The following is a 27,243-nucleotide window of genomic DNA, read 5'->3' as shown; positions in this document are numbered from 1 at the left end:
CTAGTTTTGGTACAATGGTAGGCACCTGGACCAATGGAACAGGATCCAGAGCCAATACATAAATCCACCAACCTACAGATAACTGATCTTCAATAAGCGGCTGAGATACATTCAATAGGGGAATAAATAGTCTCTTTAACAAACAATGCTAGCACAATCGGATTTCCACTTGAAGAAGAATGAAGCAAGGCCCATATCTCATATATCCATATCCAGAAATGAACTCCAGATGATTGAAGACCTCAATGTAAATCAAACACAGCTGATGATTCTGACTTCAGTTACTTATTTCCTTGATCTCCACTGGTGATGAGACTGCTGGCAGGAATTCGCGATATATAACAAGATCTGTGTGCTTTAAGCAGAAGTTCCTGGATAGGTTAGAAGACTGGAACATGCCCAGAGGCCATCCTAAACCATCCATGTCCCCCAGGTCACAGCCTGAGGCCAGAGTAATACCAACTCTACATCTCCTGGCACAATTATACCCGATTATTTAAATAATCCAAACACCCTACAGATTTCAAAAAGCTCTCAGTCCTCCCATTCTCTTGCCCCCTGTCCTGAAATTAAACTAAAGCTCCTGACACCCATGCATGCCTTAGGCGAGCACGAGAGATCCTCCTGGCAAATGAGGCACTCCCTTGGCTTGAAAGCAGAGGACCACCAAGAAGCTTGCATAGAAATGCTTTCCAAGTGACTCCACGTGAATGCCACAAGCAGAACCCCAGTAGACATAATTCGGGACTGTGCCTGCTGTCGGAGCTCTGGCGATGTAGTGGTTATGGATTGGGCTGCAATCCACAAGGCTGGCACTTCAGAATCACCAGCCATTCTGTGGGAGAAAACAGGGCTTTCTACTCCCACACAGAGCTAACAGTTTAGGAAACCCACAGGGACAGATCTACCTAGCCCTATAGCGTCCTTATGAGTTGGCATCGGCTCTATTGCAGTGAATGAGTGCTTGCCGTGTACCAGATAATAAACTGTCTAGGCTTAAAGACCATTTTTGAATAATACGAAAGCCATTGAATTAATACCACTCACTCAGACTGCTTTTTGACTTGTTGGCTCGAGTAGTAATTTTAATTCAGGCCATTTTTGCACTGGGCCTTACAGGTATCACCCCACAATGTTCACATCCCAACACTTAGGTAGCGTGCATTTTTCGTTTTCCTGCTCGTATGTGGACCAGCTCCACATCTGCTCTCCTTAGTCTGCACCTTATCTCAGGCCTCCCCAGAAGACTGAAGAGAAGATCCTGCCCCAGCTGATGAGCCACTGTCCCTCTGGGCGCACACCTCAGTAGACCTGGCCGACCACACAGGCGCACAGCAAACTGCCGACTCTCACTCGGAAATACTGCTGCCAATGGGTGTCCTCTTTCTTGGTATTCCCAATGTGTTGTGCTGTGTCCCGTTCCATGCCCATGTGGCCCTGTGGCTCTGTGTGGCATGTTGCATTGTGGAACCTCTGGAGACTTGGATGGGAATCAGTTACTGCTCAGGATCTCCTTGGATCCTCCTGTGTGGACCCTGAGTGGTCATGTGCTGTCTCTGTGAGATCATGGAAATCTAGTCCTCTGTGGGTTCCGGAATGGGAGAGGTCAGCAGTAAATTTGTTGAGCACAACGTGGGGCCAACACAAGGTCCAGCCGTGGAGGAAGTGGACATCGGCTACATCCTCTTTGACCCGACTTTCATGGACGCTGATGCAGAGGAAACTGAACTGGTGGATGTCCTGGCATTTCCGTCTGCTTCAGAGAGGGAGCAGGACTGCTGGTGCGGCGCCTCTTTGCTCTGACCTTGCAGAGCTCGCGGGGCGAGGGCCTGGAACGTTCAAGGGTGCTGGGTTCTCCATCTGCAATTAAGGATTTCTGTCTGGGTGGACTCCTGGCCATCGGACGTGAGGGGGGTGTCCTAGTGCCAGCCATGACAGGACACATTAGGGTGGGTACAGTACCGTCTACAGTCACAGGAATTTTCTTTGTCTTGTCGGCTCTCTGTGTCACTACTGGTGAGATTTGAAAAGGGAGAGCCTGCTCAGGCCCAAGCTGCTCCTGTGGTGTCCGCATTGGCTCCTACCCCAATACTAATTGCCTTAAAGGTGGATCAGAGTCCAGAAAGCACCTATCTGCTTCCAGATGCCACTCTAGCTGGAGGGGCCTGGGGCTGTGCTGGCACTGGCTGGCACAGGGTTCACCCCTTTAGACCTGCAGGATCTTCCTCTGAGACGGTGCTGATGTGGACCTGCAAGGTCCCGGGACCTCATCTAGCTCTCTTTTGAAAGGTCTCTGGGGAAGTAGCTGAGAATGGGGTGACGGGGGACCCTTCCTGCTCTTCAGCGGTGGGAATCCTCAAGGAGTTCTGACCACGTGTCTGTTGGTGCGGCAGCTCAGAAAGGGGGGATGAACTGTCTGGATGGAGTCCTTCTTGGAGCTCCTCCACTGGAGGCTTGCTCCAGAGGTCTCGGCCTGGGAAGGAAAGAAGGAAGCGTTTACCTCCCTGGACATGCAAGGATGGGACAGTTTATGGGCCTCATCCTCCTACCTGGATCTCCACCAATTCTCTGATAACTCAGGTCCTCTGGGAGAGCAAGGTTCTCCTCCTGCTCCTCCCCACGCTCTCCTACGACCGTCACCGTGCCAAACTGTTGGACACCCTAGGGCGCTGCAGGCCCCAGCTTGCTCTGGGATCACGGGGAGACTCCAGTTACCCACGCACTGCTCTGGGGCGCTGTACGGGCTGCTGCGGTGGAGTGGGCACGGGCTAGGCTTTCTCTGGGGCCGAGGGCAGCACACAGAGGCGAGGGGTCCCAGGGAGGGCCCCAGGGTTTTCTGGGTCACTGGCTTTGTTTCCAGGGCTGCTCAGACAGAGCGACATAAAGGATCCCTGGCGGCTTGGAGGTTGGCAGCGGCAGTTGCCATGGTAGCTGGGGGTGCTCCAGCAATCTGAGCAGGACAGCCGGATCAGGGCTCGACCTGCAGGTTACCAGGGCCCCCTGGCAGGACCTCAGCATCCAGTGAATGGGCCTGAGGGGAGGAGTCCAGTTTCCCCAGGAAGCTGCCCATCAGAGCAGTAGGGAGGGGGCCAACCCTTGAGAAAGGTGAGACTCAAGGACCTGGATTGGGCTTCTTTTTTTTTTTTTTTTTTTTGTCCTTTAGCTGGAAGTGAAAAGCTGAGTTTTCCTCTAGCTGCCAGCTGAGGCAAAGGCGGCGTATGCACTGCGAGGCCTGTTGCTTGGCCGCATCGCGTCCATGACCCCCAGTGGAGTGGCCATCATACACACGCAACATGCCCTCGAGGTCGAGATGTACGCATGCGCTGAGCGAAAGGCTCAACCGCTGGAGCCTCGTGTGACAGGTGCAAGCTCGGGAACTGACACAGTTAAGCGCGCTCCTAGAGCAGGCACGCGAGGAACCGGAGCATGCGCCAAGGCGGCTCAGCTGCAGACTGTGGCTCCTGCCCTGGGCCCCCTAGCATCTCCGCATCCTGCTCGGTCAAGGGTGAGACTTTTGGGGGTGGGATCGTACAGCTCTTATCACAATCCATACATATATCTACTGTGTCAAGCACATGTGTACATTATCATATCCACATTATTGATAATGTATCCATTATCAAGCACATGTTACCATCATCGTTCTCAAAATATTTTCTTTCTATTTGAGCCCTTTATATCAGCTCCTCATATTTTCGCCCTCCCTCCCCGCCTCCCTTCCCTCACAAACCCTTGATAATGTATAAATTATTATTATTTCAAATCATTTTATTGGGGGCTCGTACAATTCTTATCACAATCCATACATACATACATCTCTTGTGTCAAGCACATTTGTATATTAGTTGCCATCATCATTCCCAAAAACATTTTCTTTCTACTTGAGCCCTTGATAGCAGCTCCTCATTTTCCCCCTCCCTCCCCACTCCTCCCTTCCTCATGAACCCTTGATAATTTATAAATTATTTTTTGTCATATCTTACACTGTCTGACATCTCCCTTTACCCACTTTCCTGTTGTCCATCCCCCAGGTAGCTGGTTATATGTAGATCCTTGTGATTGGTTCCCCCTGTCTACTCCACCTCCCTCCTTACTCTCTTGGTATCATTACTCTCATTATTGGTCCCAAGAGGTTCATCTGTCCTGGATTCCCTGTGTTTCCAGTTCCTATCCTTATCAGTGTACATCCTCTGGTCTAGCTGGACTTGTAAGGTAGAATTGGGACTCAAGTGAGTGAGCTTTTGGGGAGGGCAGAGTCTCCTCTCACCCTGCTCAGCCAGAACTATGGGCACTGGACAGCATGGGTATCTGACCACGCAGAGGGGATACAGCATGAAGCTGGCTCCCGGCACCCTAGGTGCTGCACAGGGTAGTAGCTTTGGGATCAGTTCCTATGGACACTGAAGATGGGCAGCTGCTAAGGACAGACGAGCCAGGCAAATGACATGACAGCCGTGGGACACGATGGGAGCGGTAGGCATGCTGCAAAGCCCATGAATCCCACTCTGAGACAATTCACCAGGAGAAAGCAGTATTGATGTCGGCACACAAAGGACATGTAAATGTTTGCAGTGGCTTACTTGTAGCTCCTGGATTGCACTAGATGGTGTCCAGGGCCTCTGATTGAGTTTGAAATGCTTTTTATTTGTTTTCTGGGGTAGTATTATGCATATGAATCATTTCATGCTTAAATTAGAATGGACATTTCACCAGCTCCAGCCAAAGGTTGAAACTTGCAGCCCTCTGGATATTTTCACACCATAGGTCATAGTTGTTCTATTTATTGCATTTATATTAATGGGACCCCATCCCCTGAGACTGGGGTATGATGTTTGTTTTCAAAAGTCACATAGCTGTGTGAGTGTGTATTTTAAGTCATATATATATTAGAGGATTCCACAGGATAAGAAGTGATTATCACAATAACTTTTCACAGTGTTCTTCCTGTACCTTTCTATTTTTTAATCCAAATTCCTGGTTTAATAAGGACTATCTATTTTGAGCAAAACAATCCTGAACATTAGGCTGTTCACAAATATAACTCATAGTATCAACTTTAGAAAACAAATCTTAAGATTAATACACTAATTATTTTCAAGAGGATGCATTTGATACGGCAGCTCATTCACAAAAACTGTATTATTACATTTGTGTTGAACAGCATTGTCCTATGGGCTATAAAACACACATATAAACCGAAAACCTGTTTTTTCAGATGGGACTCAGCTAAATGAGATTTCCTTTGCAGCTTTAGGGAAGCAACTAGCAAGCTCATTTATGGAGATAACAGCACTCCTTGCATAGCAAGAAGTTAGTTTTGGAGGCAGTTGGTAAAAGCCATATAACTTTTTAATTATCAAATAGGTATAAAAATTGAAAGCAAAAGATTATAAGATAAGATCATATAACTACGAGGGACATCAAAAGCAGCGAAAATGGGACTAGGTTCAGGTCATATGACTTAATGAACATGGGTTTAGGACACGGGAGACAATGCTAGGGGAGAAGGTCTGGTGAAAACCCTGATCTTAGACAAGCATCAGGGTAAGGAAATAATTGGTTAAGAGTTCTAGAGCCCACTGTGTGTTTCAGGGTGAGTACTTCTCGACATGGGCTGTCTCTGTCATCCTCTCCTTTCTTGGCCTCTTTCATCTTCCTTGATCAACTCTAGCTGATCACCTCCCCGGATCATCATCACCATTGCCATCATCATCCTCCCGTAGGTCCTGCTCCTTACCAGAGTCATCTCCACGCTCTCGGAATGCAACGTCACAGGAAGATGGACTCTCATCGTTCTTCAGGGAGCGGCTGCCCTGCTCTTCTTCTGACCCCTTGTTCTTCAACTCTACTCCCTGCTGACTCTGTGCCTTTTCAACGTTTCCAAGCGTTCCAGGGGAGTCTACTCTTCCGTTAATCTAGGTCCACTCCTCTGTAATAATCTGAAAGTCATTTCCTGTTAATTTTCCAAAACTGGGGGAAGATCCCTCCTGTGCACTCTCGGAGTTCAAACCACTTCTTCCCCTTCTTGCGGCATTTTCTGATACAAGCTGCCATTTTGAGGACACTTGAGCCCAAGCAATAGGAGGAGGGCAGCCGTAGCCGTGCTTGGCAGCTGTCATACTAATCCCACTGAGAGTCACAGTCCACATCAAAAGGAGGACTGAGTAGAGGGGACGGGAACGATGTTCTGGTACCGACGCCTACATCTCCACTGCAGATCATTCCACACCTGCTTCTCCTTAGTTCACTTTTGTCTCTACAGCCTGACTAATATCTGAAACCTGGTCAGCAATCATTCTGCTAACTTCTCCTGCTGCACAGGTGTGTCTCATTTACATACGGAAAAAAGGCAATGCCCTGAGGAACAGAGCAACCCACGATGTTGCAAAACCCGGAGAAGATTGTCTCTACACCAGCTTCTTGACCACCAGAGTGTTGCGATTGCGGATAAATACACAGGACTCCATGGAGCAAGGGGCTGTCTGTTGGTAACATTGTTGGCCATGGTGTTTGAGACAGCCACACAGCTGAAAAATGAAGCTGAAGATTTTTTAAATCTCTTGCAGGAAAGGGAAACATTGTAAGCCATTTTCTCCCAGGCTCTAGCTGCAGAAGCCGACAGCTGCTCTAGGTTGGCAATGTAGCAGCAACCTCTCTCATTCTTCTCTTCACAAAATGATGTCTATTTGGTTCAGAGTTTCCTCTAGTCTCAGCATTAGGGGCACAGTTTAGGAACCTTCCGAGACATAACTCCTGGCATTGGTTGCTGTACAGAAGTCTTGGTATCTAGGCTTTTTTTTTTCCAAAAAGAAAAAAAACCAGTTTTATTGGCACATGATCCACATATCATACAGTTTAATAGTTCAATCATATCAAAAGAGTTGTACAATCATCACTGCAATCCGTTTTAGAATATTTTCTTCTTTCTTGTACTCCTGTTCTTAGCTCCCTATTTCCCTGCAACCACCGTGTCTAGCTCCCCAAGAAACCATTAATCCAGTTACTGTCTTTATAGATTTGCCTATCCTGGATTTCATATGCTGAAAACATTCACAACTCCAACAGCAAAACTAATAGCATCAACAGTAAAACAGCAATGAAAAAGAAAGTAGAAAATATTAAAAAGCAGAACAGATGTAAAAGGAGTGGAAAGGGCAATCAGATGTGATCAGGTGTTAAACTGTAGCCTAACTGCATCGGCAGCAGTCCACTTTGCGACACGCTCTGCACCTAGCAAGGTTATCCACGACCCGGTCTAGGGGCAAAGGGTCCTGATTCCCTGAAGGCTAAATGCATGTGTATTTCCCCTTTACTTTTTTTTAAAAACGGAAACAACTTTTAAATTGGCCCACAGGGAGATTGAGAAGATGTTATATTTTAACCCACCAGAATCAACTTTACTTTGTTCTCTGTTTAGCAAGACTGCTCACATCCCTCAACTATGGTCAAGTGGGGAAACCATAGTCGTAGGGGCCAACTCAATCAACTGCCATATCATAGTTTATAGAGATAATATCCAGCACCGGACGATGTCCGCTCTCTGCTTTAACTGAAGTGCCGAGGTGCATCTCACTGTAGTTTTGTTTTTCATCTCTCTATTGGTGGCAGAAGGTTACAAGGAGGACTGCTGACTACAATGTCAGCAAAACCACAAACCACTCCTTGGGATAAAGATGGGAATTGAAAATGCCATAAAGAGTTACAGTATTCCATAGTCCTGCAGGGGACAATACTGGAGACACAGTGTGGGAAATGCACCTGATCTGACCCCACCACACCCAGGAAAAACACTTAGGGCATGCAACAGAACAGCAAAGGGAGTGCCAAAAATAGACTCTGGGGCCGGGGCTTGGCACCCCATCAGACTCAACTGGAAAACATTCCTAAAGGTCAACAAACAGACCTTGAACAATTTATAGGCTTTCTTTTTTTGTCATTGTTTTTTGTTGTTGTTGTTTTGTTGCTTTGTTTTGCTCTGTCTTATTCTTGTGCACATCATTATCTCTTCAGGTCTATCTAGATAAGATAGGCTGGATAAACAATCAGGAGGAGAAAACAACAGGACTGACTGACTATTTGGGTGGGGACAGGATATGGGAGAGGAAGAGGTGGGGGAAAAGGAAGTGGTGTTAACAAACCCAGAGTCAAGGGAACAAGTGATCCAAAATCAGTGGTGAGGAGGGTGTAAGAGGCCTGGTAGGGCTTGATCAAGGGTAATGTAACCAAGAGGAATTACTGAAACCCAAATGAAGGCTGAGCATGATACTGGGACAAGAGGAATGTAAAAGGAAATAGAGGAAAGTACTAGGAGGCAAGGGGTATTTATAGAGGTCTAAACACAGGCAAGTACATAAATAATTTATATATGATGATGGGGAAATAGATCTATGTGTATATATTTATAGGTTTAGTATTAAGGTAGCAGATGGACATTGGGCCTCCACTCAAGTACTCCCTCAAAGCAAGAACACTTCATTTTATTAAACTGGCATTCCATGATGCTCACCTTCCCAACTTGATTGCTGACAACAAAGTGGTTGCATAAGCAAATGTGGTGAAGAAATTTGATGGTGTTCACCTATCAAAAGATATAGCATCTGGGGTCTTAAAGGCTTGAAAGTAAACAAGCGGCCATCTAGCTCCAAAACAACAAAATCCACATGGAAGAAGCACACCAGCCTCCCCCTTCCCTCATGGACCCTTGATAATTTATAAATTATTATTTGGTCATACCTTACACTGTCTGATGTCTCCCTTCACCCACTTTTCTGTTGTCCACCCCCCAGGGAGGAAGTCACATGTAGATCCTTGTAATTGGTTCCCTCTTTCCAACCCACTCTCCCTCTACCTTCCCAGTATCGCCACTCACACCCCTGGCGCTGAAGGTATCATCCACCCTGGATTCCGTGTTTCCAGTTCCTATCTGCACCAGTGTACATCCTCTGGTCTAGCCAGACTTGCAAGGTAGAATTGGGACCATGATAGTGGGGGGTTGGGTGTGTGTGTGGAGGAAGCATTTAGGAACTAGAGGAAAGTTTTATTTTTCATCGTTGCTACATCACACCCTGCCTGACCCATTTCCTCCCCTAGACCCCTCTTGCAAGGGGATCTCCAGTGGCCGACAAATGGGATTTGGGTCTCCACTCTGCACTCCCCACCCACATTCACTATGGTAAGATTTTCTGTTCTGATGATGCCTTATACCTGATCCCTTCAACACCTCGTGATCTCACAGGCTGGTGTGCTTCTTTTTTTTTTTTTTCCCCTGTGTAACAAAAACCTTTATTTCAGGAGTACCAAAGCATGAATTGACCACAAATTTCCTTGGGCAATATTTTCATAGAACTCGCAGGTACAGACAGAATAGACGTGGTGTTTACGAACACTTAGTGGGCAGTAGACTTCTAAATTCATTTTTCACTAAGAGACCTGCTTGCAGTACAGGAATGGAAAAGAAAAAAGACCCTTTAAACTTGATCTTGGGCTATGAGTTTTAATGGAAACCACCGGAGGATCACCCACTGACTTTGATGGTTAAACTGTACTGTGCAGTATGTAGTTTTTATTCTATTTATGTAGACCTGAAAGAAACCACACATTTGAGTTTTCTGTTCTCCGTTTCAGAGCGAGGTTATGAAGCGATGGCCAAAAAAATATTTACAAGTCAAAACCCAGGGAGCTAGGAGTGAGAATGTTAAAGCCTAGTCTACATGGAGCTGTGTCTTAAGAACACTGGTGCTTCTTAAACTCATGGTCTGGGTAGAAAAGCAATTTAGCTCATTCATCCACAGCGGCAGATGCAGGTGCCACAGTGAAGCGCAACCACAAAGACCTTAGTTATTTTTAGCATGCCTCTTGATTTTCCTGTCGCCCGGTTTCTTGTCTTCTGTTCCTGAATCTTGAACAGGTAACCACTTGAGGGGATGCCGGCGATAGATGGGCCACGGAGGCAAAGTCAGCAAACATGAAAAAGCAAATCCGGCCATAACTATATAGACAGTCCATCCGAACTGTTCAGCCACGTACCCGTAGACAAATCCAACGATTGCAGAAAAGAGGATGATCCCCTGAAACATCTGTTCGGCTAGCTTCTGGCCCCTGTAATCCATCTGGGTGGGCAGCGAGCCCAGATGCTCCAACATGACTGCCTGCGCGGACGGGCAGCGGAGCACGAACGGCGGCCAACGGGGCGACAGCAGCAGCGACTCTAAGGCGGTCCGGGCAGAAGTCCGCGGGGCCTGTGTCAAGTGCGGAGGGCCTGCCGCGCCGGGGAGGGTGATGGCCGCGACCCCCTGGTGTGCTTCTTTCATGTGGGCATTGTTGCTTCTGAGCTAGATGCCCGCTTGTTTACCTTCAAGCCTTTAAGACCCCAGATGCCAAACCTTTTGATAGCCGGGCACTATCTGCTTTCTTTGCCATATTTGCTTATGCACCCATTTGTCCTCAGCGATTGTATCATGGAGGTGTGCACCCAATGATATGGTTTTTTGTTCTTTGATGCCTGATAACTGATCCCTTCGTGACCACACAGACTGGGGTGTTCTTCTATGTGGGCTTTGTTCCTTCTGAGCTAGATGGCCGCTTGTTTATCCTCAAGCTTTTAAGACCCTAGATGCTATATCTTTTGATAGCTGGGCACCATCAGCTTTCTTTACCACATTTGTTTATTTATCCACTTTTTCTTCAGTGGTTGTGTCCGGAAGGTGAGCATCATAGAATGCCAATTTAGTAGAAGAAAGTATTATTGCATTGAGGGAGTATTTGAGTGGAGGCCCAATGCCCTTCGGCTACCTTAATACTAAACCTATAAATATATGCACATAGATCTATTTCCCAATCCTCATTTATAAATATATTTGCATATGTACATGTCTTTAACTAGACCTCTATAAATGTCCTTTGCCTCCCTGCTCTTTCCTCTATTTCCCTTGACGTTCCTCCTGTCCCACTATCATGCTCAGTCCCCACCTGGGTTTCAGCAATACCTCTTTGTTACATTACCCTTGGCCATGCCCTACCAGGCCTCCCAAACCCTCCTCATCACCGATTTGGATCACTTTTTGTTCCCTTATCCCTGGGTTTGTTAACACCACTTCCTTTCCCCCACCTCATATCCTATCCACTTCCTTTCCTATCTCAGCTCATACAATTATTATTACACTTCATACATACATCCATTGTGTCAAGCACATATGTACATTTGTTGCCAGCATCATTCTCAAAACATTTGCCTTCTACTTGAGCCCTTAATATCAGCTGCTCATTTTCCCCCTCCCTGCCCACTGCCCCTACCTCATGAACCCTTCATAATTCATAAATTATTATTATGTTTTCATATGTTACACAGTCCGATGTCTCCCCCTGCCCTCTTGTCTGTTGTCCCTCCCCCAGGGAAGAGGCTATATGTGGATTCCTGTAATCAGTTTCCCCTTTCTACCCCACATTCTCTCCACCCTCCAGGCATCACCACTCTCACCACTGGTCCTGAAGGAGTCATGTATCGTGGATTCTCTTTGTTTTCTGTTGCTATCTGTACCAATGTACATCCTCTGATCTAGCCAGATTTGTAAGATAGATTTGGGATCATGTTAGTTGGGGTTGGGGGTGTGTGGAGGAAGCATTTAAGAAGTAGAGGAAAGTTATGTTTCATCGTTGCCACCCTGTGCCCTGACTGGCTCATCTCCTCCCCACACCCTTCAGTAAGGGGGTGTCCGGTTGGCTACTAATGGGCTTTGAGTCTCTACTCTGCACTCACTCACATTTACAATGATATGCTTTTTTATTCCTTGATGCTTAATACCTGATCCCTTCTACAACTTGTGGTCACATAGGCTGGTGTGTTTCTTCCATGTGGGCTTTGTTGCTTCTGAACTAGATGGCCACTTGTTTAACTTCAAGCCTTTAAGGTCCCAGATGGTATATCTTTTTATAGCTGGGCACCATCAACTCTCTTCACCACATTTGCTTATGCACATGTTTGTCTTCAGTGATTGTATCAGGAAGGTGGGCACCCATTAATTGATTTTTAGTTCTTTGATGTCTGATAACTGGTACCTTCTACACCTTGTGGTCAGACAGGCTGGTGTGCTTCTTCCATTTGGTCCTTGATGCTTCTGAGTTAGATGGCTGCTTGTTTATCTTCAAGCCTTTAAGACCCCAGACGCTATATCTTTAGATAGATGGGTACCGCCAGCTTTCTTCACCACGTTTTCTTAAGCACACATTTTTCTTCAGCAATCGTGTTGGGAAGGTGTGCATCCTGGAATGCCAACTTAATAGAACAACGTGTTTTTGCATTGAGTTAGTGTTTGAGTGGAGGCCCAATGTCCACCTGCTGCCTTAATACTAAACCTATAAATAAATGCATATAGGCCTGTTTCCCCAACTCTTATATAAATATATTTACCTATGTACATTCCAGTCTTTAGACCTCTGTTAATACCCTCTGTCACCTAGTTCCTTCCTCTATTTCCTTTTACTTTCCTCTTGTCCCACTATCATGCTCAGCCTTCATTTGGGTTTCAGTAATTTCTCTCTGTTACCGTGCCCTTGCTGAATCCCTACCTGGCCACTCACACCCTCCTTGCAACTGATTTTGGATAACTTGTTGCTCCCCTGTCACTGGGTTGGTCAGCACCATCTCCTTACACCCTCCTCCCCCTCTCTCATGTCCCCCTGGAGCCATTGGTCCCGCTGTTTTCTCCTCCAGACTATTCATCCAGTCTATCTTATCTAGATAGATCTGTAGAGATAATAATATGCACCAAAAATCAAGTCATAGCAAGATAGGTGATGAGTGAGAACACAGCGATGACAACAAAAAAGGAAACCAATTACCCATAGAAGAATAAATTAATTAAAAGAAAAAAATTTATAAAAAGAAAGAAAAACCTGTAAATAGATCAAGGTCTGATTTTGATCCTTAGGCGTGTCATTCAGTTAGGTCCAATGGGGTACCATGCTTTGGCCCAGAGTCTGTCCTTTGTACTCCCTTGGGGGTTGCTGATCTGCTCCCTGGTTGCCCTGCCACATGCTTTTAGTGGTTTGCCTTGGTGTCACAGGGTCAGTCTGGGCCAGTCCCAACACTGAGTCTCCAGTGTTGTCCCCCTTAGGGCCCTGGGCCATCAAGGAATGGCGTGTGTTGTAGTAGGATCAGCCATATTGTCCACTCTGTCCATTGGCTGCTCAGAGCAGGGATATCGTCCTCCAGGCCTGATGGGCCAGGATGTGCTCCACACTCTCTTCCTCCCCCTTCATTTGTTCCCTGGAAAAATGGATAGCCTGGACCTGCTTATCAATGCCAGAAGGAGGGAAGCCAATGAATGCCCATGCTATCATGTTGACTCCAAAAGAAAATATATAAGGATAAACTTGGACTTCTCAGCAGAAGCTATTCAAGCAATAAGAAGATGCAGTACATCTACAAGATTCTGAAAATAAATCATTTGCTAAGAATGAATCTTATATCTATCAAAATTATACTTCAAATATGAGGGAGAATAAAGGTATCTCCAGACCCAAAAAATGAAAGGAATTTATAAAAACAAGACAGCATTACACAAATATTAATGCGTTCCATATAAATAGAAAATCAACAATAGACTAACTTGAAAACAACATCTAGGACAACACCACCCAAAAATTCACACAATGAAAGCAACACTCAAAACAACACAGAATTAGAATGGGGAATAGACATCGATAAAACCATGCACACACATACAAAAATAAATGAACACAAACAAATACAGCAAAATGACAGCTACACACTTGTATATATCAATAACACCTAATGTCAGTGGATTAAACGTACCAATCAAAGCACAGAGAGTAGCAGACTGCATTTGAAATAAGATCCATTTATATGATACCTACAAGATACATACTTTAAACTCTAAGACAATAGTAGACTAAAAACTAAAAGATGGAGAAAATTTTACCAAGTAAATTGCAACCATAAAAATATAGGAGTGGCAATATTCAGCTCTGATAAAAGACCCCAAGACAAGTAACATACTGAGAGAAAAGAACAAACACTACAGAATGATACAATAGACAAAGAAGACATGACCATAATAAATACATACATCCCAACATCAAGGTAGTCAATCACAAGAGGACAAACATTGTATGAGACCACTACCCTAAGGGTAAACACCAAGACAAAAGCAGGCTCTGCCCTCAGGTCATACAATCTTCTACACTGCTTTCCCAAGTGTGCATGCCTAGTACTTATGAACCACGTACCATAACCTATTAGAAAAATACTTTGACAGGCAAGGACTCAACTCTGCTGAGGTCAGTTTCTCATGCTAGGGCGAGAGGGAGAAGACCAACTAGTTCTTGCCATATAGTACTGTTCTAAAAGCAAAGTCAAATTCACTGTTATCAAATAGATTCCAACTCATAGCAGTCTTGTTCTAACGTCGCTAGAAATCAACAGGTAGTCCTAAGAGAGTGATTAGAGAACCTTAATAGAAATTCAAGTCAAAGTAGGAGGATGTACTTGTCTTGCAGGAGATGAGTACTGTTCTGGTGGGGGGCAAGCCAGCTACGAAACCTGCCATTTGGAAACATGCTAAACATTCCTTATGTAGACTCCTAAGAAGAGGAAAATGCTCGGGGATATGTTCTTTGTTGGACACTTTGTACTATGTTCCTACGTGGACACATTGGCATAGATTCTGTCCAGCCCTTCATGACCCAGGCACATGCTATGGACAAATGGGACATTAGACTCTGTCCTTTCAAGGTGCAAACTATCCTTCAGAAGCCATACCAGAAGAATCCAAATGGGAAACTCCACTAAATGAACTGAATTTTACTTTAAAATCTCTTGTATTCGATAAGGAACTAAAATAAAGCCTTGGGCTTAAAACTGTGATGCCCTGGTGTGAGAAGAAGCAGATGATTACTATCCCAATGTTATATATGTGTAGGTTTTTGGACTTGTTTGGATCTTGCTTTGAAAGTGCCCAATGAATGCTGGCTCAGAACTACCATATTTTTGTTTCTTTCATGCTCTCCATGCCCATTTAAGGCATATCTTAGTCTATATCAGGCATAATTCTGCCTTTGTGGATGAGGGTTATTGGAAGTTTGCCATATCTCCAACTTCATTGTTTGGGTAAGTAATGCTCAGTCACTTAAGTTTTAATCTGTGCAATCCATGTACTTTGGATTGTAGACTATCTGTATATTTTCTTTTTCTCAAGTTTCAAATTCTATACCATTGGCTAAATTCAGGATACCATCAATAGAATTATGATATGCCCAATGCAGGGGTCCTCAAACTATGGCCCGTGGGCTGCATGCGATCTGCTGAGAACATTTATCTGCCCCGCCTGGTGTTTTTGCCCATTTTTTAAAATTTCAAAATAAGACATGTGCAGTGTGCATAGGAACGTGTTCGTAGTTTTTAAAAAAACTATAGTCCAACCCTCCAACAGTCTGAGGGACAGTGAACTGGCCCCCTGTTTAAAAAGTTTGAGGACCCCTACCCTATAGGGATGATTTATAATCATCTATCATAAATGATGTTTAAAAAGTGAACCAGGGACATATATCAACAAACCATAAATATATGGATGGATTTTGAGCTTGATTTAATCAGAGCCGTAATCTAAAACAATTAGTTCTTATGACGTGATGCTGCTGGATACATGTCTGCATGAAGGGACCACGGAAGACATGGGCTCTGTAGCCAAGTCTGGTGAAGAAATCAAACGGTGCCCGGTTAGAAGAAAAATTACTTCCTGGAGTCTTAAAGGCTTGCTTTAAAACAGGCAGCCATCTAAGTCAGATGTCAGGTAGATCCACATGGAAGAAGCGCACCAGCCGGTGTGAGCCAAGGATTGTAAATAATAAAACCCAAGACTAGAGGATGGAATGGTATTAGAGCTTCAATTCCGAGCACCTGACTTCAAGAAGACTATGGATGACAATGAACGCCCAAATTCATTTGCAGGGTTTCTATGTGGACTAAGCCTCCAGAGAGGCCGCTCTGACCATAGATCAAGGATGCCAGTAACTTTGCTCTCAGAGCACATTGTAAAGCGCATTATTGCAGATGTGGCTAGACGAAAATGTCACACCTTAACACCTGAGCGCCCTTTTGACCTACATTAAATTTGTTCCAGCTTTTTACTATTTCTGCCTACTTCTTAATTGAGGTTTTCCCTCTTTTATGTTGTCCATGTAGGTTTTTTGTTTTGTTAGTTTGTATTTTTTCTGTAGATGAACTCCAGGCTAGAGACAGTACCTGTGTTAACAGTGTCCTAGGGCGGGACAGGGGAGATTGAGGAGAAATGGGGAGCTAACAACAGTGAGCACAAGGAAGAAGAAAAGGCTCTAAAATTGATTGTGGTAATGATTGCACAACTCTTTTAAATATGATTGACCTATCGAATCATATGATTGTGAATTATATGCCAATAAAATGGTTTTGTGAAAAAGACTTAACAGTTCAATGGTTTTCAGTGAGTTCCCCTACCTGACAATTACTCCTGTCAGCTCCCAAACTTAGCCCATGGTGTATCTTTACAATTTTCTAGATAGGTAACACCCTTCAGATAACAAGTCCACACGCATAGAAGCGACATCCAATGTCCAACAGGACAATAGTGGAGCTCAACATGGTTCAGCGTCGCTCCTATATGGAGTCTAGTCATTCTAAACGAGCAAGTCCTGTCATCTCCACATCACAACCAACCACACGGGAACTTTGACCACATTACAGAACCCTTTGTGTTAAGTGTCAGATGTGTGTTGTTGAAGGCTTTTATCTGCGTCTGAGAAGCTGGTATGGTGATCCAGCTGGTATGTGACTATAGTCACAGGCAGCAGTCTCCATATCCCGAGCCTGTCTGACCGCACAGCTCTCTCTGCTACACTGGTCTGATCATCTGGGACCTTTTTAAAAAGTAACTCAACAAAGGAATATCAACTATCTTCTTCGCCATTTCTGTAACCATACTGGCAGAGCCCACAGAGATGAGGCCAGGAAGAACCCCGGGAGGCTGGGCGATGCAGAGCTGTGAGGTGACAAGTAGTGGGGGATTGGCCAACAGAGGTGCCGGAAGGCCACCCTGATAGACTGGCATAAACTAGAGGAACTCTGCAGATATTCATCTTGAGATAATTTTTTAATGTGGAACAGAAACTACTCCCAGAGGTGACTGTTCATTGAAATAGCAGATTGGCCCATAAAATAAATAACATCACATGTGAGGACTGTGCACTCTAAAAAAATTATATGAGAATTTGCAGAAAGGAAAGAGGAGGAGGTGGGTGGGGGTGCAGGGAACTTTAGTGAAAAAGTAACAACCTGAATAAAAATAATGATAATTGTTTTTAATTTTGAAAAAAGCTCATGTTAATGAACAATATATATAGAAATGGATCATTGGGAGCCAATTTGTTGTGGAAATTTATACCCAAAACCAAATATATATGTATGTATATATATATATACATATACATACATATATATATACACACACACACACAAGTTTATAAAGATTAGATGTAATCAATACAGTATAGATGAAAAATGTAGGCTAAATGCCTGAGATGTTTTCCCTTTATATAAAAGTTCAAAAATGATGAATTTGCATCTAGGTGACCTGGCAGCTGAGGTGTTGGATTGGCTGTCCACATATGTATTGTCAGGTAGCTTAACCCTGGTTGGCAGTGTACCCACTGCACACAGATGTGCATGTGCATCAATGTGGAGGTGAGGAGCAAGGTTGCTAAGTGTGTGGACTGAGTGGTGGCTGTGGGGAAAGTGACGTCTCTATGGAGGAGCATATGGAGGAGCAACCCTTTGGCAGGTTTTCTGGACCTCTATGCATGCAGAGGAGCTCTGGTTGCATAGTGGTTAGTGTTGGGCTGCTAACCGGAAGGTCAGCAGTTTAAAACCACTAGCTGCTCCTTGGGAGAAAGAAGGGGCTTTCTATTTCCATAAAGAGTCCCAAAATGCACAGAACCGTTCTACCCTGTCCTAGAGGTTTGGTATAAGTTGGCATCAACTCAATGGAACTTAGTTTGGTTTTTGGAAAGTATGCAAAGGTGACCATAGATGCTACTGTGAAAATGCAGATGGGCATGCTGATCCAAGAATAGAGAGCGGATCTTAGCACAAATGAGGGTTCCTTGGAGCTCTCTGCTGATGCTTGGGGTTCTCAAGAAGGGAATGGATATCTCTATAAATGTGTAGTCTATGTGCTAGTTAAGATTTTGCTATTCAATTGGCTGAGCCAGAGTTCTCTGTGGTTTGGCAGATAAGAGCTAAAATCCTCTGACTCCACCACACTGAAGCAAAACACTACGGGTGTCCACAGGGAATACCAAAAATAGATTTTGGGGCCAGAGCGTGGCACCCCATTAGACTAGACTGGAAAACACTCCTAAATGTCAACAAACCATAGGATTATTTTTTGTCTTTGGGTTTTTGTTGCTGTTGTTTTCTTTTGTGGTTTTGCTCTGTCTTGTTTTTGTGCTTATTATTTTCTCTGCATGTCTATCTGGATAAGATAGGCAGAATAAACAATCTGGAGGAGAAAACGATGGACCGACGGCTGTGTGAGCATACAGGAGAGGGGGAGTCGGGGAAAGGAAATGGGTGTTAACAAACCCAGGGACAAGGGAACAACAAGTGATCTAAAATTAATGGCTAGCAGGGCATAGGATGCCTGGTAGGATTTGATCAAGGGCAATGTAACTGAGAGGAATTACTGAAGCCAAAATGAAGGCCGTATATGATAATAGAACAAGAGGAAAGTAAAAGGAAATAGAGGAAAGAACTAGGAGACAAAGGGCACTTATAGAGGTCTATACACAGGCATGCACATATGTAAATATATTTATATATAAGGATAGATTTATGTACATTTATGTACATATATTTATATGGTAAGTATTAAGGTAGCAGACAAACATTGGGCCTTGACTCAAGTACTCCCTCAATGCCAGAACACTTTATTCTAATAACCTGGCATTCCATGATGCTCAGCTTCCCAACATGATCACTGAAGACAAAATGAGTACATAAACAAATGTGGTGAAGAAAGCTGATGGTGCCCTGTATCAAAAGATATAGCATCTGGGGTCTTAAAGGCTTGAAGATAAACAAGCGGTCATATAGCTGAGAAGCAACAAAGTCCACATGGAAGAAGCACTCCAGCCTGTGTAATCATGAGGTGTCAATGGGATCAGGAATCAGGCATCAAAGACCCAGAACAAAAAATCATATCAATGTAAATGGGAGGGAATGTGGAGTGGAGACCCAATACCCATCTATAGAAAGGTAATCCCCTTTCAGAAGGGTCATTGACGAGCCAGTCAGGGTGCAGTATAGCACCGATGAAATATGCAACCTTCCTCTAGTTCTTTAATGCCCCTCCCCCCCAATATCATGACCCCAATTCTACCTTACAAAATCTGGCTAGACCAGAGCATGTACTCTGGTACAGATAAGAGCCGGAAACATAGGGAATCCAGGACAGATAAATCTCTCAGGACCAATAATGATAGTAGCAATACCAGGAGGAGAAGGGGAAGGTGGGAGGAGAAAGGGGGAACTGATCACAATGATCTACATAGAACCCTCTCCCTGGGGGCCTTATAACACAAAAGTGGGTGAAGGGAGACATCAGTCAGTGTAAGATATGAAAAAATAATCATGATTTATAAATTATCAAGTGTTCATGAGGGAGGGAGAGGGGTCGCAGAAAAATGAGCTGATACCAAAGGCTCAAGTAGAAAGAAAATGTTTTGAAAAGGTTGATGGCAGCAAATGTACAAATGTGCTTGACACATGGAGGTATATATGGATTGTGATAAGAGCTGTGAGAGCCCCCAATAAAATGATTAAGAATTAAAAAAGAACTATCTTCCATGATGAGATCTTCTCAAACGTATAGCCTACTTCCAATATAAGTAGATACTTTGGACAAGCTTACTTGTTTTTGCTTGCGCTGGATCCTACATCTGATTTGTGGACCATTGATTCTTTGGACTTGAGTCAGTGGTTTCCCAAACTGCCTCACTATCCTGGCTGCCATCAATACCTTTGTTCCTTGGATTCCTTCATTTGGCATTCCGCCACACCTACCTACTGACCTTGGATTTATTCTCTCCTGCAGCCAAAGGCTTGCTGTCTATTCTGCCATCTTGCATTCTTCAATCCCTGTAGCAGACCAACATATGAACTGAACTGAAACTTCCCCATTTTGGCAATTTTGAGATCCCATAGAATGTGGAAATTATCAAACAATAGAATTAATATCACATACAAATAAAAGTTTACTGAAGAAAATGCAAAAACAGCTTCAGTAGTACATTGACAGGAAAAGTCCAGAATGGTAGCTGGATTCAGAATAGAACATAATATGAGGAATGTAATTTCCGAAGTCAAATGGATTTTGGACAAATCAGAGAATGTCTTATTAACTTTGCAATGGCATTTGATTGGGTTGGTTATAAAGAGACAAAACAAAACCCCAAACTGTGGGAATTTATGGGAATGAAGAATACTTCATTGTGCTCATGCAGAATCTGTACGTGGACCAACAAAACAAGGGGATGTTGCCTGGGTTAAAATTAGCAAAGGAAGTGGCAGGGTTTTATGCTTTCACCATACCTGTGTTAGTCTGGGTACTTTAGAGAAACAAATGTGTAAGAGAGAGTTTTATATACAGGTTAAGTGTGCATCAAGAAAACATCCCAACCCAGTACTGCCCAGCACTGCCCAAGCCCACAAGTTCAACATTAACCCATATGTCCAACACCAGTCCACAAAGTCCTCCTCCATCTCATAAAATGCATGCAATAATGCCGACTGAAGGAGGAAAGTGAATGTATAAGTATCTCAGCACTGGCAGGGGTCTCCACATGGGTGCTCCGGCACCCATGACTTCATCGGGGTAGATCCATGTGGCTTCTCCTTGGGGATGTCTTTCTTGCAGGAAGTGAACCTTGCCAGCTGAAGCAGGGAACTGCTAAGGCAGCTGCACCCTGGTGCGACCATCACAAAGCAAGAAACCTGAGAACTAGAAAGGTGAGGCTCACTGAGCCATTTATCTCTCTGCCCTTCAATTAATCCCACGTGTGTTTATTGTCCAGGTTGGCACAATAAACTAACTAACTCAATACTTATTCAATCTATATGATGAGCAGCTATTATGAGATGCTGGAGTACATGAAGAAGAATATGGCATCAGGCCTGGAAGAAGGCTTGTTAAGTACCTGCAATAACCAGATGCTACCACCTTGCTTGAAGAAAGTGAGGAGAACTTGAGAGAGACACTTGCTGATGAAGAGCAAGGACTGCTGCGTTCAGTAGGAACCACAACTCAATGGAAAGAAAACCAAAATCCTCCAATGGATAAAATTTACATCACGATAAATGGAAAAAAGATTGAAGATGTCATGGATTTCATCTTGCTTTGCTTGCTACACAATCAATACTTCTTGAAACAAAAATCAAGAAATGTAACATGTTGCATTGGGTAAATCTAGTGGTGGGATTTAGTCGGTTTTCAATGGTTCCGCAGAACTGATACCAATTTTTTTTTTTTTAGTTCAAAACTACCAGGAATTCCACGGGCGAAAGTTGAAGCTCTCCATTCCCATAAAGATTACAACATCAGCAGCCTTGTACTGTGTTGCTACGAGTCAGAATGGGACTCAATGACAATGGGTTTGGAGGGCTGTTGTTAACATGACTAAATTACATGAGACAAAGTCTTGCCATTCTTCTAAGGACTGTTCTGGCTCTACTTCTTTCAAGACATATGTGACCATTCTTATGTCAATCCATGATATATCCAATATTCATCACCAACATCGTAGCTAGAAGGCATCAATTCTCCACCACTGCTTTATTCACTGTCCAGCTTTCACCTGTGTAAGATATCATTCGAAGTGCAATGGCCTGGGTCAGGCTCACCTTAGTCTTATGGAGTAGAACTGCTTCTTAGGGCTTCCTTGCCTCTCATCTTTTCAGAAGCACATTCTCACGCCTGATGATCTGCTTACATGGTGCAGATGTGTGGGTTCCACACTTCAACCTTGAGGTCAATAGTTGAAGACTAACTGGGTCACCTTGGCACTTACTTACCTACATATATACAGACGTAGAAACCTGGAAGGAAAAGCCTCGATGGGAAATTGAAATTCCCCTTTCTGGACATCTCACTTGGTCAGTGGTTGCGGTCACTGCCCCACAGTTGCAGTTAGTGTGCCAGTCCCTGCGTCCAGAGGATTCTTCCTGTCTGCTGCCTTTCTCCTTTACCCAACATGACGCCCTTTTCAGTTTATCTAAGTGATCATGCTACTATCACCACACTAGACTGTCTCTGCGATGCCATGTGTAAACAATGCGGCTTGGGTTTGACTGGAAGATAAATATCTCCCACCATCCTCCCTGCTGCTGACCTTGCAGCTTGGAAGGAACCCGGCAGCCTTTGCATTAGTTAGTAGCATGGAGAGCAAGTCTCCCTGACAGCTGTTTAGACACTAAGCCAATTTCCCAAAACTTAGTCCCACCAATGTTCAGAGCTTCATTTTCCACATTAGAAGAGCATAGATATATCTTCAGAGGATTTAAATGCTTCTGATGAACTATAAGGATGGAAAGAAGTTAAGATGATTAGTTTCCAGTCTCTTTTTATTAAAATGACCCAATGCATTCTCAGCCAACTCAGTAGCCTCAAGCCTGATGTGAGATGTCCCCTTCAACCACACAAATGTCTTGTTAAGGTCAAGTTTCAGGACGGCTCAATCTCATTTTTTCCTTGCCCCTCCCCCCAGTGCCCCCGTCTCAGTATGAGTTTGCCTCTGAGTAGGGGTGATGTAAAGGGAACAGGGAGGCGTGAGCGGAGAGTGCACTGTAGTGAGGGGTATGCAGGGTAGAGATTGATATGAGATCTTTATGAGATTAATAACTTTGCTGAGCATAATGTCTTCCAATTTTGCTCATGTCATGAACTATTTGATAGACTTGCTATTGTTTTCAAGATGCATAATATTCTATTGTGTGTCTGTACCAGAATTAGTTTATCCATTTCTTCAAAAATTGTTTTTCCAAAAAATTTATTTCATTTTCTTTTTGCTGGTATAGAAATTGCTACTATAAGCATAGGGGTCCATTTATCTGTGTTTTGTTCTTTTTTGTTTAGGGTATATGCCAAGTAGAGAGATTGTAGGATAATAAGCATTTGTATGTGCATTTATTTATTTATTATTTTCCAGAGTGGATGTACTATTCTGCAATCTTACTAGTAATGTATGAGTGTTCCAATCTTTCTACATCCTCTCCAGTATTTATTATTTTCAGTTGTTAAAAAAAATGGCTGAGTGTCCATGTGAGGTGGGAACTCATTTTTTAAAATTTTATTTTTAAAATCATTTTATTGGAGTTTGTACAATTCTTATCACAATCCCTACACACATCCATTGTGTCAAGCACATTTTATTTGCATTTATTTTATAGCTAATGAACTCAGACATTTTCTAACACAATTGTTAGCCTCCTGAATATCATCACAAGTGAACTATCTAGTCATGTCTCGTGCCCATTTTGGGGTTAGATATTTTGTGTTTTCGTATTAAGGTGCTGCAGCTTTCTGTAGTTCTTTAAAAATTATCCCTTTGGTTGATAGATCATTGTCCAATATTTTTTCCCAACCTGTGAGTTCTAATTTTACCCTTTTGATGAAGTCCTCTGATGTCCGTAAATGTTGTATTATTAGAAGGCTCCAGTCCTCCACTTTGTCTTCTATAGTGTGGGTGTTTTTCATTATGTTTGACCGGATAGTATGCCTTGTATTAGGGTCTTTAAGTCTGTCTCTATCTTTTCATTGATTATTCTTATGATTCTAGGGTTTATCTTTATGTCTTTCATTTAGCTTGAGTACATTTTTGTACGTGGTGTGAAGTATGGGTCTTGTTTAATTCTTTCTTAAGGGGAGACCCGTCTGAACTTTGTCCATGGGTACCCTTTTGGCCTCAGCTAGTTGATTATTCTAAGCTGTGCACACCGCACCAGTGTTCCTGCTCCCCTTACAGGCCTGTGTATTGTTTGGCTGAAAAGTGAACCACGGAAGACTTCTTTTCCAGTCCCGTAGGCCTTCTTCTGGGGGATTTCACCAGTCTCTAGTCAAACATTAAGTCTGGTCTCTTTTATGATTTTGAGCTTTATTCCACCGTTTGCTCTTGCTCCATCCAGAACCTCCTAATATGATGCTTTCCAGAACAGTTGGTAGCGATAGTTAGGTACTATCTAGTTCTTCTGGTCTCTGGGTCTTGGACACTGATGTTCTCATTGAACCAATCATTTCCATATGTCTTCAGGTTTCATTAATCTTCTCATTTCTGGACAGGGAAAGACGGATAATGGCATCTTAGCAGGCTGCTCACAATCTTTTAAGACCCTACTTGCTACTCACCAAAATAGGGTGTAGAATAGTGTCTTTGTGGACTGGATTATGCCGTTGACCTTGGTCGTGAGACTATGGTCCGGAGCTCCTAGACACAGTAATGCATTCACGTATGTCTAAAAAGCTTATGTCTGAGATTTTCCTTTATGTTGCACTACATTCGTGCTTGTATTTGTAGCAAAAAACAAACAACCTTATGTCCAAGTATCCTCTATCAAATGCATATTTATATGTAGATGGGTACACATATGCATTAACTACATCTATATGTATCCTCCCTCTCTTGATCCCGTGTACATTCAGAATGCTATCGCCCCGTGCACTTCTCAGATTACTGTCAGTGCAAGGTTGTGTATATAATAGCACTGACTTGTGTTGCTTTTAACTCTGAAAGAGTTAAAGTGTAAAGGGTCTTTAACTGTGTTCTAGAACCAAGAAGTTAGGTGAAGTCAGATCCCAAATTGAGGGTTCATAGCAGCTTCATGTGTCATTAAATCTTGCCTTGGAGCTGAGAGAAATTTCCCCCTGGAAAAGGCTTGAATATAAATTGGTACTTGGTGCTTTCCTCAACAATCTAGAAGTGAGAAAAGGCTGCTTGCTGCCAACATCACTTTAGGGATTTAAAAGCTCCAGAAGCATCTCTTTTCAGTTTTAAGACCATTATTTTTACTATGTAGTGCTTATTAAACAAGCTTATAGAATTATTATTCTCTACTGAAAACCACCATTTACAAGTCAATGTAACGTTGCCACTATCTCCTCTCTGGGTTTTTCTTAAACTTTATATTAGTTACCATCCACACCTAACCTCCAGTCCCCTAGTCTTTACTTTCTGCCTTCTTATGTTGCCCAGGAAAGGTGCTCTGGAGCGAGCGAGCACCTGCTTTCAGAAGGCAGGGGCTAAGGTTGGGAGTTCTGGAATACTGTCTCTGAGTGACTCCCACTTGCCTTTGGGATAAATTTTTCCTCCCTTCTCGACTGGCTTCCTAGCAGGCCATTGGACATCACATCTAGGACAAGCTGGTTTTTCAGGCCTGGGAGGCTGGAAATTTCCAATATGCATAGCATTCCAACACGATTTACATGTGTCTGCCCTCCATGAATCTTCTTGAGCCTGGGTGATGGAGGTGGTTGTCAGTTTCCAAGTTGGTTCGGGCATTATGGATAACAGAGCAGAACTGAGAGCGGGTCCTGAGCCATCTTCATGGTGCTTGCTATATTTCAGCGCATTGAGTTGGCTACTGCATCAGTTCAACTCACCGTCATTGCTGACCCTGCACTTTACCAACCATGACGTCCTTCACTTGCAATTGGTCTTTTCTGATGACATGTTCAAAGAAAGCGAGTTGACGTTTCAGCATTCTCACTTCTAAGGCTCATTTTCTTTGTGTTTCTTTTAAGACCGACTTGTTCGTTCCTCTAGCAGCCCATGGTGTATTCCATGCTTTTCTCCAACAGGGGGGTTATGACATATGTAATATATAAAAATATCAGTTTGCTATACCTGATAAACTGATGAACATAAATATAGATCAATATTTTAATCACTATTGTAATGTGTAAGGTACACTACAACAAAGAGTGATTAAAATATCTATGCTCCACACTGTCCAGAGCCATGAATGGGAACCTCAAACTTCCTCTTTACAGCCTTGGCGTTGGAAACATGGAATAGGCATGCGTATTAAACACCACGAAGGAAACATGACATTTGAACAAATGGCAATTTGGGCTGGCACTCTGATTCTGTAACTGCAACAATCCTCACTTTTCCTGGGAGAAAATTAGAACCCAGGAAGTGGACGCTTTATTGCCCGACTTGACAGGCGGCAGCTGTCGATTCCGTTGATGAGTGTCTTTGACTCGCTTTCTGCGGTGGCCTTTGATGGGTTTGTAGTCGGCAATGGCCTGGGACGCAGTGTAGTTTCAGGGTCTTGAGTGGAGTGCGGAAGGCGTATGTTGGCAGGATTCTTTCCAAATGGCTTTCTAGGAGATGACCCTGCGTCGGTGACCATGGTGGGTGTGCTCTCACTGAGAGCCAGCATCCTCCAAGGGAGCAGTCACTGGGGCTGATGCATCCACTGGGGCAGGCTCCCCAGCTGCTGGAGGCTTCTGCTCTCTTCCCCAAAGGCCTCCTGGGACAGACAGGGCACTCACCAGACCAGTGACCAGATATCCCTTTGTCATGTAGCATCGCGTGTTTTTATTCAGTCAGCCTCTCTCTGGTCAAGCTGGACAATCACTTCACCTCTTAAGGCCTCAGGGTTTTTTCACCTTTGAGCCGAGACCATTAGTCAGACCCAAAGGATTAAAACCCTGACTGGAGGTGAGACTCACCTGGGGAGATGTAACCTGAGTCAGGAACCAGGTGCCTAGCAGAGAGCAATCAGAGCATTGGCTGAAAGACTCTCAGTCCTTGGGTTATTCATGAAGCGTGTGGTTTGTTGTTTCTGTTTGCTTTCCCCTTTAACCCCTTTGAGGCGTACAATTCAGCAACATCAATGTCTTTCTGCATGGTGTGCGGTGATCCCACCATTCATTCCAGATGTTTTGTAACACCCCAAAGAGGAACTCAACACCCCTTCAGCAATAATTCACATTCCTTCTCTCCCTGTGCCCTGAGAGTCACTGACAAGCCTCTGTGTCTATGGATTTCGCCTCTTCTGGGAAGCGCACGTTTGTAAAACTGCATTCCTGGGGCAGCACGCATCTTTCCCTTGCATCTCATGGAGTTCGGAGCATATCAGCCTGCCAACCGAACATAGATGGGCCAGCAATATCCACGGCCTCTGCATTGGGCACA

General features: G+C 43.9%; 1 protein-coding gene and 1 pseudogene across 1 annotated transcript; both read right to left on the bottom strand.

Annotated features, from left to right (window-relative positions):
- Positions 1–2,356: 2,356 nt before the first annotated feature.
- LOC142424110 (heterogeneous nuclear ribonucleoprotein C-like) lies at positions 2,357–6,505 on the bottom strand (annotated as a pseudogene).
- A 2,740-nt stretch (positions 6,506–9,245) lies between these two features.
- Positions 9,246–10,286, bottom strand: LOC142424395 (signal peptidase complex subunit 1). The gene has a single exon (XM_075529554.1). It carries the CDS (start codon positions 10,140–10,142, stop codon positions 9,834–9,836), a length of 309 nt encoding a protein of 102 aa, XP_075385669.1. The 5' UTR covers positions 10,143–10,286; the 3' UTR covers positions 9,246–9,833.
- Between the last annotated feature and the right edge of the window lie 16,957 nt (positions 10,287–27,243).

The sequence above is a fragment of the Tenrec ecaudatus genome, chromosome 13 (genome assembly GCF_050624435.1).
Source record: "Tenrec ecaudatus isolate mTenEca1 chromosome 13, mTenEca1.hap1, whole genome shotgun sequence".
NCBI lineage: Eukaryota > Metazoa > Chordata > Mammalia > Afrosoricida > Tenrecidae > Tenrec > Tenrec ecaudatus.
Note: the sequence above shows the minus strand (reverse complement) of the source record. Positions and strands in the feature narration are given on the sequence as shown.

Coding starts and splice junctions, on each gene's coding strand:
- LOC142424395 (XM_075529554.1), bottom strand. CDS start 10,142: ATGTTGGAGCATCTGGGCTCGCTGCCCACCCAGATGGATTACAGGGGC.